The sequence below is a fragment of the Chenopodium quinoa genome, unplaced genomic scaffold, assembly GCF_001683475.1.
Source record: "Chenopodium quinoa cultivar QQ74 unplaced genomic scaffold, ASM168347v1, whole genome shotgun sequence".
NCBI classification, from domain to species: Eukaryota; Viridiplantae; Streptophyta; class Magnoliopsida; order Caryophyllales; family Amaranthaceae; genus Chenopodium; species Chenopodium quinoa.
The window spans coordinates 5,751,226-5,769,566 of record NW_018745650.1 but is presented as its reverse complement, the minus strand read 5'-3'; the positions used below and the strand labels follow the sequence as shown (position 1 = coordinate 5,769,566).

The 18,341-nt window shown below is 33.7% G+C and overlaps 3 protein-coding genes across 3 annotated transcripts; 2 read left to right on the top strand and 1 right to left on the bottom strand.

The window, feature by feature from the left end:
* Positions 1–4,060: 4,060 nt before the first annotated feature.
* Positions 4,061–6,438, bottom strand: LOC110716845 (E3 ubiquitin-protein ligase RZF1-like). Its single transcript, XM_021895491.1, has 2 exons — positions 5,094–6,438; positions 4,061–4,758 (listed from the first exon to the last, which is right to left on the bottom strand). Exons 1-2 carry the CDS (start codon positions 6,082–6,084, stop codon positions 4,691–4,693), a joined length of 1,059 nt encoding a protein of 352 aa, XP_021751183.1. The 5' UTR covers positions 6,085–6,438; the 3' UTR covers positions 4,061–4,690.
* A 487-nt stretch (positions 6,439–6,925) lies between these two features.
* LOC110717033 (beta-glucosidase 24-like) lies at positions 6,926–12,684 on the top strand. Its single transcript, XM_021895672.1, has 10 exons — positions 6,926–6,947; positions 7,331–7,408; positions 7,496–7,583; positions 8,311–8,563; positions 9,896–10,011; positions 10,223–10,440; positions 10,524–10,555; positions 10,747–10,849; positions 11,089–11,197; positions 12,663–12,684. Exons 1-10 carry the CDS (start codon positions 6,926–6,928, stop codon positions 12,682–12,684), a joined length of 1,041 nt encoding a protein of 346 aa, XP_021751364.1.
* Positions 12,685–13,936: 1,252 nt separating this feature from the next.
* On the top strand, positions 13,937–18,341 carry LOC110716821 (beta-glucosidase 12-like). Its single transcript, XM_021895463.1, has 13 exons — positions 13,937–14,540; positions 14,662–14,731; positions 14,943–15,001; positions 15,091–15,166; positions 15,272–15,349; positions 15,481–15,568; positions 15,784–16,039; positions 16,333–16,448; positions 16,614–16,831; positions 16,980–17,011; positions 17,193–17,295; positions 17,432–17,540; positions 17,934–18,341. Exons 1-13 carry the CDS (start codon positions 14,355–14,357, stop codon positions 18,109–18,111), a joined length of 1,569 nt encoding a protein of 522 aa, XP_021751155.1. The 5' UTR covers positions 13,937–14,354; the 3' UTR covers positions 18,112–18,341.

The window sequence follows — 18,341 nt, the reverse complement described above, 5'->3', positions numbered from 1 at the left end:
CGAATTTGTAACAGTAGGCACATGGTTCCAAAAACTTCCTTATATTCTTCATTCTATGCTTGCAACAATTCAAATTTCAAAATACCAAAAAAAATAAATATAAAAAACGACCTAAATTAGGCAATGAAAGTACCTAAAATTCGTTCAAATTGATAGATTATTACTTACCTTTTCATTTCGGAACTTAATTTCATAGAGTATGTTGTAATTTGTCAATTTCAAATAATATATGTATTTCCCTTTGAATTATTTTTTGTGAAATCTAGGGTTTTTTCTTGCGAAATATTTACTTGAATTGTTCAATGCAACTTGTTTTATGCAAGTTTAGGAACAATATTCTTGAAATTATGTGAAAAATTTGAAGGAAATCGATGATTTTTTGTTCGATTTGGAGCAATTTTGGGGTTTTGAGGAGAGAGAACATGGGGTATTAGGAGAGAGAAAGTGACAAAGGTGTGGATTGTGTTTGAGGAGAGAGAAAATTAAGACACTTATGTTTATGTATGAAGGTGAAAGAGTTTTGATATTTACAATAATGCCATTACTGGCTTTCCATAAATTGTGACCGTTTAATTCAATCTAATCCAACGGATTAGATTAGTTCTTATATAACTAGTGTTCTTATATAAGGAGGAGTTCTTACCGGATCCCTCCCCTATATATATATATATATATATATATATATATATATATATATATATATATTGTACAAATGGTAATCGGTTATAGTGAGTGAATACTTGTTTGAGTACTCTATCTGCAACTTCTCAAACGTGAGTACTCTATCTGCAACTTTTCTCAAACATTAGTACTCTCCTTTTTAGTTTACTCACCTCTAAAGTGGTAACGAAAACTTGGGTTGCATGGATTAATATTATTATGATCATTGGCAAAAGACATGTTCATAAAATCGTTACCCCATTTCATTATTATTTGTGCGTTACAAACGGGTAGTTGTAATAGTCGTTAAAGAGTATCTAAAATTTTGATATTTCTAGGTTAATGTACATTAGAGATGCTCCTTGCATTAACTTGCTCATATAATTTTCATTGATTTGAATTATTAAGGTAATGGATTGTATGGTGTTTTCAAAAATCATTTCTTTAAACACTTAAGAAGTGATCTAATTAATGGTACTAATGTAGACAAGATTTTACCATCTCCGATTCATGTAATCCTATACTCGGCTACTCCAAATTATTTTACTCCTATATATAATCATCAATTAGATAGTGTTCGAAAGAATAACTTTCTACCATAGGAGTGGGAGTGGCCGAGTAGGGTTGGTGTTTTCAAATGTTTAATTCGGATAGATAGCTAGCCAAAGGGGTACCAAAGAAACGATCTCTAGCAAACTTATATCTAGTTGGTTAATCTGTACAGAGACTTGACCCAACTGCTGGTGAATTATTGTCAAACTTCATGAGCTAATTCTAGCACACATCTACCTCCCAAAAAATGTTCTATTTTTACCAAATGGGCTTTTTGTTAGCTTTCTTCTATTGTAATATGGTTGGTTTACGTTCAACCGATGTAATGAGCATATTAGATGGATGAAATAATTATTTCTTGTTGGTAAGTTTACAAGCTGTTAACTTCAAAAAAAAAAAAAGAGTTTACAAGCTGTTGTAATGTGAAAAATAAGGAAAGAAAATCGGAAATGTATACAAAATAAATCTCTTATTTCTCCCATCAAAAGTTAATTCTTATCCTAAATTTCATGCTAAAAATAGTACAAATTTGTTTTGAAATCTTATCCTCTTATAATTATGAATAAATACTATTACATCATTAAAATAATTCAATAATTGATTTGTTATTTCAAATTTAATACATCTATATCTTTTTTATATTCTTAAAAGTTCCTTTCTACCCACCACCCAAATTAGATGGAATATTTCAATGAGTTGTTATGTCCATTTACTGTTGCAAATATAAAATAAATTTACGTATAGTTAATAAGAACTACTTCACTTCAGTTTACAAGAATTACAACTTAAATTTATATATATAACTCTAAATAAGTGAATTTCAAGTGAACTGATTGAAACATAAATTGTCACAAATAAAATTTAAATATATTAAAGTTTATTTGACTATCTAAAAATGATAAGTTGAGGACGAGGATTATAATTAATAACTTTGGTGGGGCTTATGAATTGAAGTTCAACTTGCAACCATTCATGTGTTGGCCTTCTTATCTAAGACAACAGAGAAAAGTGAATATTGTACACATATCGTTTTCCTTGTGTATGTCCAATTTGATGGCTTGCCTTTGATGATTCCCTTATTTGAAGATTATCTCTTATATTCTACTTCATACTCCTATATCATATCCAAATATAGTAACATTTTATACTTGTAAACTTTATATATTGGTCAATTTATTATACACATGTCCCCTGAATATATATATTTGTAGGCAGATTTAACTTTCAAACATTTTATCATTTTGTTTTCAAGAAAATTTGTTCATCTGAAATATAAAAAATAAATAAGTAAAGAGAACATAAACTTTGTCGGCGCATGTCTATTTTCGAAGTACTCACGTATGTATAAATGCAAGAATTAAAAGTTATAAATAAAATGGATAAGATTGATTGAATTTGATTGGCTTAAATTGAACATTCTCATCCATTGGCCAACCAAGAAAAACAACAGATGTCAAACTCAGAAAAATAGTAATGTGGAAAATAAAAAACGTAAAGAGGATATTTGATGAAATTTATACACTATTATAAAATCACTCGTTATCAAAAAGATAATGAATTCTTAAAATAGAAGTTTTAGCTTTTAATTATCCAAAAATTTGATGCGACAACTTTGTTAGCCTTGGCCCTTGATAGTTTGCTTGAGCTACTACTAAAAGAATTCATATCCAAATTTATGGATAAATTGGACAAGAAGTAGGTCCAGCAACTAATATTAGAAATATATTCATAACTCGTGAATAGATTTTGGATTATATTCCTCCACTATTAAAAAGCATTTTAATTAATTAATTGATGTGATTGATTTTAAGGATTGTCTCTACTTTTAATTACATCTTGTTAGAGAAATTTTCCCATACATATTAAGCTAACTTGTAATGAGGATAGAGAATTAGGAACGCGATTAACATTGTCATTAAAGTAATATTAGCCTCGCTATAAATTAATATGGATTTTAGCTAAGCTATTTCTAAAATTTCACTTGCAAGTTTCTTAGAATAAATAAATAAATAATTTCCTTACGACAGCAGTATTAAATATGTTTGTCTGAATTGTATTGGCTCCTTCTTGCAAAATGTTAGAAGGATTGATCTACATTAATAAAATGCATGAGGTACAGATAAATTACCTATAAAAAACGAAATAATTGTTCTTTTTCTTAATTTTTTACTTCGTAATTTGTAACTTTGACAGGACAAAAGTACTAAGATCTTGCATTGGTGTTTCAAACTTGGTAAACAAATTGGGATCAAATTTGGAATTAAAGATGTTTAAATGATTTTGATAAAGTATTTCATTTCAAATGTTGGATTAGGGTCAATTGAGCTCTTTGGATGCATTTGGAATTGGATTTGGCCCAATTCTGTACACTAACTAAAAGAAGCCCAATTCCGTACACTAAATAAAAACAGTTAAACAGCTCAATTCATTATCTAACTTAATCTAATACTCCAAGCATGAGAGCGTCACTTGATATCTTTATTAATTGACATGTGAAAGAATTTTGTAAAACATGGTGATATGAAAAAGGGTATAAAAGAATGTTTCATGTGCCACAATGATGACATTATTTGCTCAAAGGTATTTTTTATTTTTATTAATAGTGATGTATCCGTTAGATGTAAATCTCTTTGTATATTTTGTCATTAGATTCAGCACTAAGATCTCGCTCTAGGTTGACATTTAGAGATACTATTAAATGTTACGGAGTACTTCATATTTCTAAATGGTATCTTATAAAGAGACTTGTTCATGGTTTGTATGATTGATTTTTATAAAGATTTTGGGTCACGAAATATTCTTTAGAGAATTGAAGTACATCATTACCACCAGGTTGATAATCTTCATGAGTTTATTTCTTGTCGTTTCCAAATTATTTTTGGTTGCATACATAGATACATAGAGATGTAATGCAATAGTATGGTTGGCTTCAATAGCATAATGAACTAGTGTCATAAGATACGCCTCATCATCATCGTCGAAAATTTGAACTCCCAGGCATTAGAAACGCATGATTTGGAAATAAAAATTTCCACCGAGTAATCTATCAAATTCAAGAACTGTATACCAGATATCGCACAATAATGATAGCAGCAACAGCAATCCTAAAGAATAGGGCAGAATGGCCTCCTTGATCGACCAGCTGAAAGCAGGTAGATATAGTAGCACAATTCAGTATATCACAAACAAGCGCGTTTCTCTGAATTCTTACAGCAAGGAATATATAATGAAGTCAGAAGTACAACAATTGGCATACCAAGATCAGAAAGTATATATCTCAATGTCTGAAAATTAAGTATGATTTTCTGTTAAGATGATAACATATACACTAACATAGTAACATGTTTGAAGGATTCAATTTCATCTCTGTAAGTTCTAAAATGTCAGAGCCTGTGGCTGCTGTTAGTTGCTGACGCGGCTGCTATCTCTTTCATGCATTGCAGAAGAAAGTGTAGAGAATCACGCTTGTTAGCTTAGTCTAGGATTGAGAATATGTCACTAAGGGTATGACAAGCATCAGGAGTAAGGTGCATGTCAACAAAATCGCTGTATTTTCAAGTAAAGCCAATGTCAACATCTATATATACAACAGTAACAGAAACACACCAATATATAATGATATTATTGATAATAAATCAATCATGTAATATAAATTTATTCAATGGCATACTAGTACTATGCTAGCATAGAGATGCACAAATTTATTTGCAAGGTTGTATGGTAATGTAGTATGTTTATTATTTTCACAATAGGCAAAGAGATCATAAACTACCGTGAAAATAGACATTAAAAGACTTATTTATCTAGGTTGATCTGTTTTTCCTTTGTTCTTCTATGCTTGCATAATAATCAATTAGTAATTCAAAGATTAAAGTTCTGACCTCCGGTTGGCAACCTAGGATTACGATCATCATGAGGGCTAATCCTTGAATATCGAGAACAAAAGGGCCAAATCGAGCTTAACCAGTTCCAATTCAAGCATCTACGAGGCCTACCAATTTCAACACTAGAACTTTCTGATTCAAGTCCTCCTCCTACATCTTCACATTGAGGCAATGTCGGTAGCTCGGTTCGACAAACAGGACAGGAGTTGTGCAGCCTTAACCAAGGTACAATGCAGTCAGAATGATACACATGTTTGCATGGTAACTCTCTTACTTCAGTCCCTATTTCAAACTCCTCTTTACAAACAGGACACTCTGAGCCACCTTCTTTCACATGCTCTGCAGTCAGCTTCACCACTGGCACCGCCTCGATTGTGCTATCTGGGGCCGGTGGTGGGCCCTGGCGGTCGTTCTCCGTCAGTTCTTCAATCAGCTGTTGTAAGCCTGGTCCAAGAAAATAGTTTCCTGGATCAGGCTCAATAACTGGGGGTAAGATCTCGGGCCTGGAAACCAGGCCTACCGATCCGGGTGGCAGGCCTGTGGGCCTAACAATGACCCACCTGGGCCGGGCACGTAACCCCGGCTCAATATCCCAGTCATCCCTACGGTTCGAAGGCCGTGGGACTTGAACCCATCTAGGCCGTTCAGAAGTAGGCCCTTCAAGTACTACATCCCTAATAGACTGTCGTTGTGGGACGGCCCACGAGCTATCGGGCTCATGGTTTCGTAACCTCAGTGGCGGGTCTAGCATAAGGGCTAAGGCTTCAAGGAGACGGGCTTGAGGGGACGGGTCATCATATGTAAAATTAAAAACTAGTCTTGGCCTTGGGATTTCCATCTCACACACAAATTGACCAAAACATCGTGGGCAAGCGATTTCCGACGGGTTGTCCGAGGATATTCGGACAATCCGTCGACATTGGTAGCACCAATAAGAATTAAAGTTTTGAGTTGAGTCAGGTCGAGTTTGAGATGGGCTCAAAGACATTTGCTAAATAATGATGTGGTATGTGATTGAGTTGGAAAGTGTAACATTTAGGGTATCACAAGTTTAGATTATATATGTGATTGTACATTGGAAGAAAAATAGGAAAGGAATTGTTTAAGGGTATGTAGAAAGAGATTCTTTATCTTTGTGTTTTTTTTCTGTTTTTGTGGGTTTGATTGTTAAAGAAATGAGTTGAGTGAGAGCTGTGCAACCCTTTGTTATTTGCCCGGGAAGAAACGTTACATTATTTATTCTCTTTTTTTTAAGCACAATTCTCATCTTAAACGACGACGTAAGAGGAAGGTGTGTTAAAAAAATTTAAAATTGGAAAAGGGGGTTAAACCTCCATTAAAAGTTTATTAAAAAAGAAAAGACAAAACTAGCAAGAACATAAAAAATACTTTGGTGATATCTTCAGTGGTACAATGCAAAGCACCATTTATGGGGATTCAATTTATTACCTTTTTGCTAGATTTGATTTATCTTGTAAATGTGTATTATATATAAACGAGTTAATTTTACTTTTAAAAAATTATTAAAATACAAGCATCACTTATAGAAGTGGGGGGGGGGGGGTGCAAATTGTTATAGTGTAAGCAATAAAAGAGAAATTACTTATATTTTGTGCTATTCCGGTGCACTAGACGTTAAATGGTCGCCCTCAAAGATCAGCATGACGCTGGAGTTTGTGTGCACTCACAAACCCGATGATAATCATAATATTGCCCAAAAAACAAAAGTAATATTGTAGAAATAAAAAAAGAAGTATTTTGCGTTCTAATACTTATTTTATAATCAATTTAAAAAACAATCACGGCTTCCAAATATTTGATTTATTGATATGTCACAATTAGAACCTCTTGGTATAAGGAATTATAAACATTGGGATGTTAGGATACGTTTATATTTGGAGCAAATTGATGTTGCATATGTGATTGATGATGATGTTGTTGAACCTAAAATTTAAGCCCCAAGAACTTGGTCTCCCTACTTTTCTTTTCCTGATAAAGTCATACAACACTCATTTATGATTACTTAAGCTCTAGATCCAACTATTACCCGAATCCTTGAAAAATTCAAGTTTAATTGTTTGGTCTGAAGATCTATGACTTTGTGTCTTAAAACTTTTGGGTTTTGATAAATCCTTGATTCCATGTAGGAATTAAGTGAAATGCAAGAGCTACTTTTTCTCTTTAAATTCTCAAACTGACATTGATCATCTTTGGAATACTTCTATAACTTTCAGATGGAAAAGTAAGCAAGGGTGTGAACAAGAAAGGAATAGCCTATTACCACAACCTTATAGATGAACTTTTGGCGAATGGTTAATATTTTGTCACACTCTTTGCTATTCCTTCGTATGTTATATTTTCTGCAACATTGTGATCATTTTGTTGCTACATAATGGCAGGCATACAACCATTCATCACCCTTTTCCATTGGGATCTTCCTCAGTCATTGCAAGATGAATATGGTGGTTTTATTAGTCCTCAAATAGTGTAAGTTATTAACTTTGTAGAAATCTTCACAATTTTGTCATAGCGGTTAACACTGGTTCATTACTAGAAATGATCTTCTCAAAGCATAATGGAAATATGGTAACTGTAAAACATACTTCATTTTTTAGTACCTGTTTCCTTTTCAGTTACTTTTGAATAGTTGGTATTTTGGAATCATTTAAGTAGAAAGAGAAGGTTGTCTTTGTTTTAATCCAATGTTCAACTCAACTCAATGAGAATTGAGTACGTAGTAATAGAGGTCGGAAAATTAAATTGTAGTTGGTTAAGATTAATCTTGAATGGAGAGAAAATTAAGTTAATTAACTTCTTCTTCTTCTTCTTGAACGCCTTAATCCCATAAGTGGGGTCAGGCTACATGAACCAACATGAGTACTTCCCAGGAGGTCACCCATCCTAGTACTAATCTCAATCATTGTGGCTCATGTCAAGCGATGGGACAAAGTTAATTAACTATATAAATGAATTGTTAATCATTGTGTGGAATGCTAAAATGTTTAATAAAAAAGAAAAAAGGTAGTAACTAATACTTTGGAAATGTTGATAATCGAAATACGTGAAATCAATCTCAAATTTGTCTACCAATTTTAAGATATTATTACCTTGATTCCTTTTACTTTGGGCACTGCATCAGCTTATTGCATCTTATAGTTTTCTTTCTATATATGTTTGATGCGTTATATTATATATATATTGTTTTACTGGACAGGGGTGATTTTCGGAACTATGCAGACCTCTGTTTTAGAGAGTATGGTAACAAGGTGAAGAATTGGATTACACTCAATGAACCATGGTCCTATAGTACAGGCATTTTCTCAACTGGAGTCTTTTCGTCCAAGCAGTGCTCTACATCAGACGCCCTGAAGTGCAATATTAATTTAGCCACTGACCCTTACAAAGTTGCGCATTACCAGATTCTTGCTCATGGTGCAGCTGTTCAAATTTATAGACAGAAATATCAGGTCTTACTTCATATATCCTGAACTTTTCCAATGTGTATAAATGTTGGTATTTGAACTTTAACCATTTTAAAAATACTAAAAAACTGATGTGCATTCTATTATATACTATATGCATTGCTGCTCTTCTGCTTGTAAGTGGACACAGTTTTTATTCTTTCCAATCTTTGTTTGAGGGGGAGGTTGATTTCAGAGCATGTTTGAGGGTATTATTTTAGAAACGGATTTAAACCATTACCGTTATGGCGTTACCAAGTATTTGGTTAGAAGGTTTGGGTAACAAAATTACCATTACCTAGGGGTAATGGTTTCCACCTATGTTACATGGACTAGGGAACGGGTATCGGACACGGACATATGTCCAAGTGTCCGATCCGGCAAGTTTCAAAATTTTAGGACACGGGGACTCTGTGCGATATTTGGACACGGGTACGAGGACACGTCAATACGTCACTTAAATTTATATAAATAAATTATATATTACAAAGCTTTAAATTTTTCATCATGTCCACCCCTATATTTATTTTATGTTATTCTTTCCTCAGTAAATTCTCATATAAATGACAGTCTTCTTTTCTCCATCTTCTCTATATCAATGGTGGTCTTCAAACAAGATATGTTTTTCTTTCATGTTTCTCCTCTTTTTTCCTCTCCACTCTTAATGGAAGTGTCCGAGTGCACAGTGAAGTGTCGGACACGTGTCCTGTGTCCGTGTCCGCGTCATGTCGTGTCGACACTGACACTTCACAATTTTAGCCGTGTCCGATTAACATAGGTTTCCACCTAATCAATTTGTTACCTCTCGAATACCCAAGGTAACAATAACACTTACCCTTTTTAAGAAAAAGAGTCAAGTTTGATTCATTTCCATGGTTGAATCAAACAAATGAAAAGTTTAATGATTGCTTTTCCCCCTTTTATTTGTTTCCTTTCCATTCCGTTTCCATTTATTTTTTCATTGTCCTTTGCTTATAGGTCTGTCTCTTAGTTTGCAATAGCCCTTGTTGGCAGGACTTACATGATCCTTCGCTTTACATACTACTCAAATGACAAGTGAGAATAACAAATTCACGACACCTTTTAATTTGAAATTTAATAGGATATATACAAAATAATCTTATATCCTAAACTTCAGTTGAACTTTTAATTACTCAGCTTATGTTTGGTTCCATCAGCGCCTGACCAACAAGTAACATGATAAAAAAATGACGTGATGTAAGTTACTATGCTAAGAGCCTAAGATTATTGATGTATATGATCAGATGTTGAATTGTTGATAAAGTGCATGTATTGGAGGATTTCTGAGCTATATGTAACTTGTTTTGCATACCACAGGCATCCCAAAAAGGTGTAATAGGTATAGCTTTGAATTCAAATTGGTTCATCCCCTTTTCTCAAGCTAGGCAAGACCGAAGTGCGGCACTTAGAGCTGTTGACTTTATGCTTGGATGGTGAGTATGTAAGTTATTGAGGAATGTATTACAAATATAGTTCCGCAACATAGAGTTAATATTTTAAGTTCTACTTGATTTAATAGATTTTCTCTGAAATTGTTGAGTTGTTGACTACTAGCTGGAGGTTTCTTCAGTTGTTATTATTGACTTTAAAGAGTCCAAACTCAATGTATTGCTTCTAATCCTATGAAAATTCCATCCTTAATAGGTATATGGACCCTGTGACATATGGTGACTACCCACATACGATGGGCTCTCTTGTTGGCAGTCGCTTGCCTAAGTTTTCAAGGGAGCAGTCTAGCCTGCTAAAAGGTTCATTTGATTTCATTGGCTTAAATTATTACACTAGCAGCTACACAGCATATGCTCCTAGTTTCAGGAATGGAAAACCTAACTTTAATACTGATTCTCTCATCAATACGACATGTAAGTCCATCAAACTGTTTCTTATTTTAGACTTTGCATAAGACCACTCAAGTGTCACTTGTGTTTTAAACTTCTTTCTACAGCGGAACGTAACGGAATACCAATTGGTCCAAGGGTATGTACTTGACTACCAAAATATCAGGAAGCCTTCTGCAATATGCACTGCTTTCTTATGATCAAGTTTTTTGTGCTATGCCTTTTTTATTTTAAAATTGTTTTCCCAGCAATACCTACTATCTTTCGTTACTGCAAACAATGGAACTGATACCAACAAATTAAATTTTGCATGTACGAATTATTTTGCAGGCTGCTTCAGATTGGCTATATATCTATCCAAGAGGAATTTTTGATCTTCTACTCCATATAAAGAAAAGATATAGAAATCCAGTCATTTACGTCACAGAAAATGGTGAGTCATATTTTGTTTGGTGTTTTCTAACTCAGTCTATTCGTCAAGTGAATTTGGTTTAAGGGGTGATGCATTGCTAGATATAGGTTATAATATTTTTCAATTAGCCAAATTGACATTTTTCTCTTACTGCTTGTTCCTAATAAACCTTTTTACATGCTTCCCTTTTCCATTTTTTAGATGATCGCGTTTATGCATAAACTAATATTAATGTGACAAATAATAAATGTGATTTGTAGGCTGTGATGAGTCAAATGATGCCAGATTGTCTCTTAAGGAAGCTTTGAATGATGGCATGAGGATACACTACTACCATGATCATCTAGCCTTTGCACAACTTGCTATTAGGTAAGTTAATGCTTCGATCTTTGGATTAGCTCTTTCTGTATTATTACAAGGTCTACTTTTCACTATTTAAAGATTCCCCCACCACCTCCCCTTTCAGCTTCAGTTTTGTTGGTGTGAGAAAGGCTTTACTTATAACTCTCTTTCGATGGTTATCACTAGTAGAAATGAACCAAAATTATGTGCTCACACATGCATGGTTTTTATGATCTCTTTCCTTTACAATCTATGATATTTAATGACATAATCCAAAGGTTTGGACCAAAGTGATGTTTCTAGTGCCCACAATTATGTCAGAGTATTGTAGAACTTATGTATCTTGCAACGCTATTGAGCAAAAAAAAACAAAAAAAACATATATTATTCAGAGTAAAACAATACATTCAACTCCTACGGTAGTTACACTTGACCTCTTTATCTATATATTAAGTTATATTAGTCTAACATTCCACTTTTACAAATTTGTTTGATTATCCTTGCCCATCATCGATATTTCTCTGTTAAGTTTCAGCTATCACAATTTGAGCTGAAACATAACAAAGACTTGATAAACAGTGGTGTGGAAGTTGCAGCTGTCACAATTAGAGAAAGCTAAAAGAGTAATATTAAATCAGAGAAGAAATTGACTATAACTTGAAGGAGAAATTGATGAGTATGCTTCCAAATGTAGAAAGCATCAAATGCCATCAGCATGAACATGTGCAAAAAAAAATCCCATCTTGAACAAAAATTCGCAATTTCTAAAATTCGGATAATAATTCTCCTCCCTGCTTCAAATTCTTTTCCTTCTTTAACATTTAAAGGAATATCCCGAATTTGTTTGTTAATCAAAGCATTAGTTCCTTGTATAACAACTAATTGTGGGTGTAAATTCCAAACTACGTCGACTACAACAATGGACTGAAACGATACCCCAAGCATTCTGCTATATGGTTCAAGAGTTTCCTTCACAAATAAAACATTTCCTGTACCTTCTAAAACTTTTACATTTTAGTTTCATTTCTTCCCCTTGTTCCTTTGGCTACATAACTGTCCAGATGTTGGTCTTTGCAAGGACTTGGTTGAAATATACTTCGTATTACTTATTTCTGACTATAATAGGTTTTTTTTTCACCAATGATAAAATATTGATTTATCTAAGAGAACACAATATTCATAAGAACAACATTTTGCTACTCAGACTTGCTTCACGAAAAATATGTTGCACGTTCTATGAATGTTAGACGTGTTGCAAGACTCCATCGCTGATGTGTTTAACATCTATATCGTACTTGGAGTTCATATATCATTTTCATCTCCATGTATTATCATGGTCCAGCCATTGATTTATTGATAACTACCCTTATTTGGGAGGGAAGGGCTAGAGGGTGGTAATCATAGTGTCTATTAAAGGTAATAAAAGCTTAGTCACAGATCTCAAATTCAGTCTCTATTTTGTGGTTAAAATTATGAAATATTCTGCTTTTAGCACTAATTCTGTAGCTGAGTAATTCCTGCTGTTTTCAGTCCTCTAATCAATTATGAATTTCTTTCTGTACTTGCCTACTATTGTTTTCATGAATTTCCAACATGGAATTCCCTATATGATGGGTAAAGGTAACGGTTTAATTAAGACAAATTCTTATGCATAAATATAGTGATTTAAGTTCATGCACCAAACTTGTTAAAGTAAATTACTGTTGTCATACCGACGCGACACTTGTTTGTTTCTTATTGGTTTACGTTACATACTGTCTTTACCTAAAATTAATTGTTAGGTGTCGTTTGGTTGACAAATAAAAACATGGGAAGTAGAAATTCCTAGGAATTGAAATTATTTAGAGTTGTTTGGTTGACAAATTCATGGGAAGTAGAAATTCCCATGAATTTCCACTTTCCACAAAATAGAGGTATTTAATTACCTAGGGAGATCTAGGTAAGTGGAACTTCCCATGGGAATTTCCATTTCCACTTCCCATGGTTATCCAAACACAATTTAACATTTTTTAGGAATTCCAATTACATGGGACTATAAATTTTCAAGGAATTTGCATTTTCCACATTCAACCAAACGAGGTCTAAGATGTGATAACTAAGGGTTTGTTTGACATCGTTTTTTGTTTTCACTTTTCTGTTTTTTTTTAAAACAAAAAACCAAAAACAGGAAACAAGAAAAATGTGTTTCCACTTTTTTATTGTCCGTTTTCAAAATTTTCATGAATTTGATAAGTTTGACTAATTTTTAATTCATTATATACATATATCATATGACTTTAAAAAACAAAAAAACTAAAAAACAGAAAAGTACAACAATGTCAAACGAACCCTAAATTAGTACAACGGTAATATGGAGTAGTATATACACACTATTAACGTAACAAATTAACAATCAATTGTTGGAATGTGGTCCTCTCATATTTTAAGTAATTAATGAGCAACAAGAAACAAATTTGGTCCCTTAATATTGATCTTTTACATACGTTAATTACAAATTCGGTCCCTCACATGCTACAAAATTAATCTTTTAACGTTAAAATGTGCTACTCGTATAAAACACTTTAATAGTGTGTATTAAAATTTATTATTTACGTTAACAATTAATTTGGTCCCTCAAAATACGAAAGCTCAAAATAAGAAAGCTCACATAAATTAATTTTATATACTGTCTTTATCCAAAATTAGTGTGATTTATATTAAGATGTGACAACTGAATTCGTAATATATACAATGAAAAAACAAAAAAAAAAAAAAAAAAAAAAATCAATAAAATACCCTCTTATGTTATTTTTTTATTTTTTATTTTTCCGAAACGCCCAATATACATCAATAGTTTACTTCAAAATGCCAATTACTAGCCTGTCATTCATATATCCCCAATGTATGTAAGGTTACAAGTGTACAACAGTAAGGGGGACTACTCGTATGTTCTTTAGCAATTAAAAAGGGCCCTTTACAAGAGATTTTAAACAGAAATAATGAGATTTTAGCAATTAAAAAGTTTGTTATAAAGATGTGGTATGTGCATTTTCAATAATGCAAGTAACACATGTTTTTGTAACCTTAGTTTTGTCTATGTTCAGCTTTTACTGCATGTATATAACTGTCTAAGTGTATAAGAAGGCAACATTAACAAGGGAATAAAAACTTAGGCATATATTAAAAAGAGTATTTGTGTATAATCATGAGCGTAGAGAATCAAACCCATGTTTTCCTTGTCCAACTACTGGTACTCGTACTTTTTATGCTTGGGCACTCCAATGGTGCCCCTGATATCGATGCCATTCAAGCCTATTATGGGATTGGTGCACTCAATAGGAGCAGTTTTCCTGCAGGTTTTGTTTTCGGGAGTGCTTCATCGTCGTATCAGGTGAGTTAGAGCTACATCTCCTTCTGTATAAACAGTATGAATGTCATGAAAACTTATTACATTGTGAAAAACATTGAAAGATAAATAATTATTGTGTTTGAGACATGTTTTTCTTTAACAGTATGAAGGTGCAGCTCATGTAGATGGTAGAGGCTCGAGTATATGGGACACTTTCACTCATAAATTTCCAGGTTTTGTGTTGTGTGCCTTGAAATTTTCTGCATTCAGTTGTTTTTGTTCTACATCGATCCAATCTTTATAAATGTTCTGTTTAGTTATTAGCATAGTTGAATTGTGTCCTGGTCTTTATTTGTTAACTAGAAGAGTTAAAAAGAATGCTTTGTGTAAAATCCTATGTAATCTCAAATGTTGTTGATTAATGATATGATATTCTTTGTGCAGATAAGATCAAAGATCGAAGTAATGGTGATGTGGCTATAGACTCATACCATCGCTATAAGGTAACTTCAAGTGTTGCTCAACTTAGATCATGAAGCGAATGGCTAAAATTAAATGTGTTAAGATCATGAAGCAAATGGCTATTTTGTAGGAGGATGTAAAGATCATGAAGCAAATGGGATTAGACGCTTACAGATTTTCAATTTCTTGGTCACGGATTTTACCTTGTACGTAATGTATCACCCTTTTCTTGATTTGATTTTTCAAAGCATGTGTATCATCCATTCCTACAACTTTTGCATTCTGAGCTGCATGATCTGATGACTGAACAGATGGAAAAATACGAAGAGGCGTGAACCAGAAAGGATTAGCATACTATCACAACCTTATTGATGAGCTAATAGCGACTGGTGAAAGAATTCATACCTCAATGTTTTGTCAAAGCTTTCTTAATTTTCTTCACTATAATGTTAATCTTGTGTTGCACTTGTTTTGCTGATCTTCCTTGCAATGCTGCTGATTATATTTTTTTTATTGGCAGGTATAAAACCCTATGTGACTCTCTTCCATTGGGATCTCCCACAAGCGTTGGAAGACGAGTATGGTGGTTTCCTCAGTCCTAATATTGTGTAAGTTACCTTCTGAGTGGCAAGATTGACTTCTACCTTTGAACAACTTTTACAGACAGATATTGTAGCCGATCCAATGACCCGTGACAAAAAGGATCGGATTTTATATACCTGTGCCCAAGCCATATGTTCAGCTTTTCCCATACTTTAGCTAAGAAATTCAACATTAAACGTTTTAAGAACGAAAATTTTAAATCCTTGTTACAATCTTGCAGGGATGATTTTAGGGATTATGCAGATGTTTGCTTCAAGGAATTTGGTAACAAAGTGAAGCATTGGATTACATTGAATGAACCCTGGACCTATAGTAGTGGTGGGTATGCTTATGGGGTTTTGGCTCCTGGCCGATGTTCACAATGGCAACAGCTTAACTGTACTGGTGGAGATTCATCTACTGAACCATACTTGGTTACTCATCATCAACTTCTTGCTCATGCAGCAGCAGTGGATTTGTATAGGCGTAAATATCAGGTTTATAAACTTTTACTGCTCTATACTTGCTTGAATTCTTCTTAACATTAAATATGTCCTCCTGTAAGTTGTAACTGTTTAGTTATGCAATTTCATGAATGATTTGATTTATCAGTACTTTGTATCTTGCATTTCAGCTTATTGGACTTATACAACTATCTCAACGTCCTTGCATTTTTTGGTTATACACCATATCGCATCAAAATTGTGTATCTTAGCATGACCTACAACATTTTGTCACATGAACTAAGAAAAATTCTCTGATCTATCTGATTACCCTGTTATGATCATAGGTTTCTCAAAAAGGTGTAATCGGTATTACTCTAGTGGTACATTGGTTTGTTCCACTGTTTGAAGTACAACGCCATCAGTTTGCAGCAATGAGATCACTTGACTTCATGTTTGGATGGTGAGCTGTGTATTACATTCAAACTTGGGTCCTTTGCTGAATCTACATTTTCTAACACCCATTTCTATTTTGATCTTGTTCTATTATAATATCATAATAAGACGTTAATATTTATCTTTGTTCGAGCATAGAAATGGGCTCTCATACAGGAATGGTTGCATACAGGTTTATGGATCCAATCACGAAAGGTGAATATCCACATACCATGCAGTCCCTTGTAAAAGGCCGGTTGCCTAAATTTTCTGCTGAGCAGTCAAGGATGGTGAATGGATCCTTTGATTTTCTGGGTTTGAATTATTACACTGCTTATTATGCAGCTTATTCTCCTGGCCTGAAGCAGGCAAAACCCTCGTACATCACTGATCCTATTGTTAGACAAACAGGTATGTTTATAGTCTGACAGACTGTTCTGATGTAACCTCCTACACTCCTACATGCTAGATAATAACAGTTATACGTAAATAAAGAAATACTCGTCAAAATTTTCAGCAATTGCTTTACTACGAGTAATAATTGGTTGTTTTCTTGCAGTGAAGCGAAATGGAATTCCAATTGGTCCAAAGGTATACGAGCGATTCCTCAGTATCTCGAAATTTCTTATTTATGATCAGATATGTTATCTTTCGCTTAAATCTGAAATACTATACCTTATCCTTGTTTTTGGTCTGGGCTGCCCCAAAAAAGGGTTGTTTCCTTGACTTAAAGGGTAGTAATGTTGTTCATTTTGCCCTTCTCATTCTGCAGGCGGCTTCAGATTGGCTGTATGTTTATCCACGAGGAATTCGAGATCTTTTGCTATATGTGAAGAGAAAATATAACAACCCTTTGGTTTATATAACAGAGAATGGTAGGCTGAGCACTATTTTTTATTCAAAGAAAAACCAAGAAATTTCATAAATTGCACCTTTTATTTCTCTATAACTCAAGTGCCAGGCAGAAATTTGAATGATCATACTCAAAACTGTCGCCTCCGCTTTTTACAGGTGTTGATGAGGCTAACAATAATAATTTGTCACTTGAGGAAGCACTTAGTGATAAAATGAGGGTGCAATACCACCATGATCATCTCGCTTTCTTAAATCTTGCAATTAAGTAAGTGATTTGAATTATTGCTTGATAGAGATGATTTTATCCTACAACGAACATAGCTGGCTAATTTTCTGATAAATGATAGAATTCTTTCAACAAGATAACTCTACATCCAACACTTTAGAGTTCACGAAATCATGAGTTTAACTAGATTCGATGTCAATCTATCCATTTCTTTTGAGGGGTGCTATGTTCGGTCTAGGCCGAGACCGACTTTTTTCAGCTCAAAGTGTAGTTTCCTATGTTCAGCTCTAGGCTTAACTCATGAAAGTACAAAGAAATCACTTAGGCCTTACGTAGGTGCCAATGCAATTACTATTACTGGTAGTTCCCTCAAATATAGGTTACATGTTCTTATAGAATCAAATGATTGATTGCATTGATTTTGGATTGTAGGGAAGGCGCTAACGTGAAGGGCTATTTCGCTTGGTCATTGTTGGACAACTTTGAATGGAACTCCGGTTATACTGTCCGATTTGGGATCAACTATGTGGATTACAAAGACGGGCTAAAACGATACCCTAAACTTTCTGCTCTCTGGTTTAAGAAGTTCCTGCAAAAGAGGATACATTAAGGCCATTCAAGCAAAAAGAAGTCATACTCCTGAATGTCCTAATGGCTGTTTGGCTGGTTATCTTAGTGTCTGTGTTATAATCTCTCTCGAACTGATTGTCATTTTGATAGCAAAATTTGTTAGGGTAAGAGCTTTAACGGAAACGTAATTAATTGAGAAATTGACAAAGTATAAACGGCAAGAAAAAGCTATTAAGCAAATAACACTCAACGAGCACACGAAAAATTAAA

Bases quoted from the DNA above. Each gene is read 5' to 3' on its own strand.
- LOC110716845 (XM_021895491.1), bottom strand. From the start codon at position 6,084: ATGTCTTTGAGCCCATCTCAAACTCGACCTGACTCAACTCAAAACTTT. The intron at 4,759-5,093 runs GTCAGAACTTTA...TTGAAAATACAG, and splicing joins TCCTAGGTTGCCAACCGGAG to CGATTTTGTTGACATGCACC.
- LOC110716821 (XM_021895463.1), top strand. From the start codon at position 14,355: ATGAGCGTAGAGAATCAAACCCATGTTTTCCTTGTCCAACTACTGGTA. The intron at 14,541-14,661 runs GTGAGTTAGAGC...TTTCTTTAACAG, and splicing joins GTGCTTCATCGTCGTATCAG to TATGAAGGTGCAGCTCATGT. The intron at 17,012-17,192 runs GTATACGAGCGA...CTCATTCTGCAG, and splicing joins GAATTCCAATTGGTCCAAAG to GCGGCTTCAGATTGGCTGTA.
- LOC110717033 (XM_021895672.1), top strand. From the start codon at position 6,926: ATGTCACAATTAGAACCTCTTG. The intron at 7,584-8,310 runs GTAAGTTATTAA...TTTACTGGACAG, and splicing joins TTTATTAGTCCTCAAATAGT to GGGTGATTTTCGGAACTATG. The intron at 11,198-12,662 runs GTAAGTTAATGC...TTCTGCTTTTAG, and splicing joins TTTGCACAACTTGCTATTAG to CACTAATTCTGTAGCTGAGT.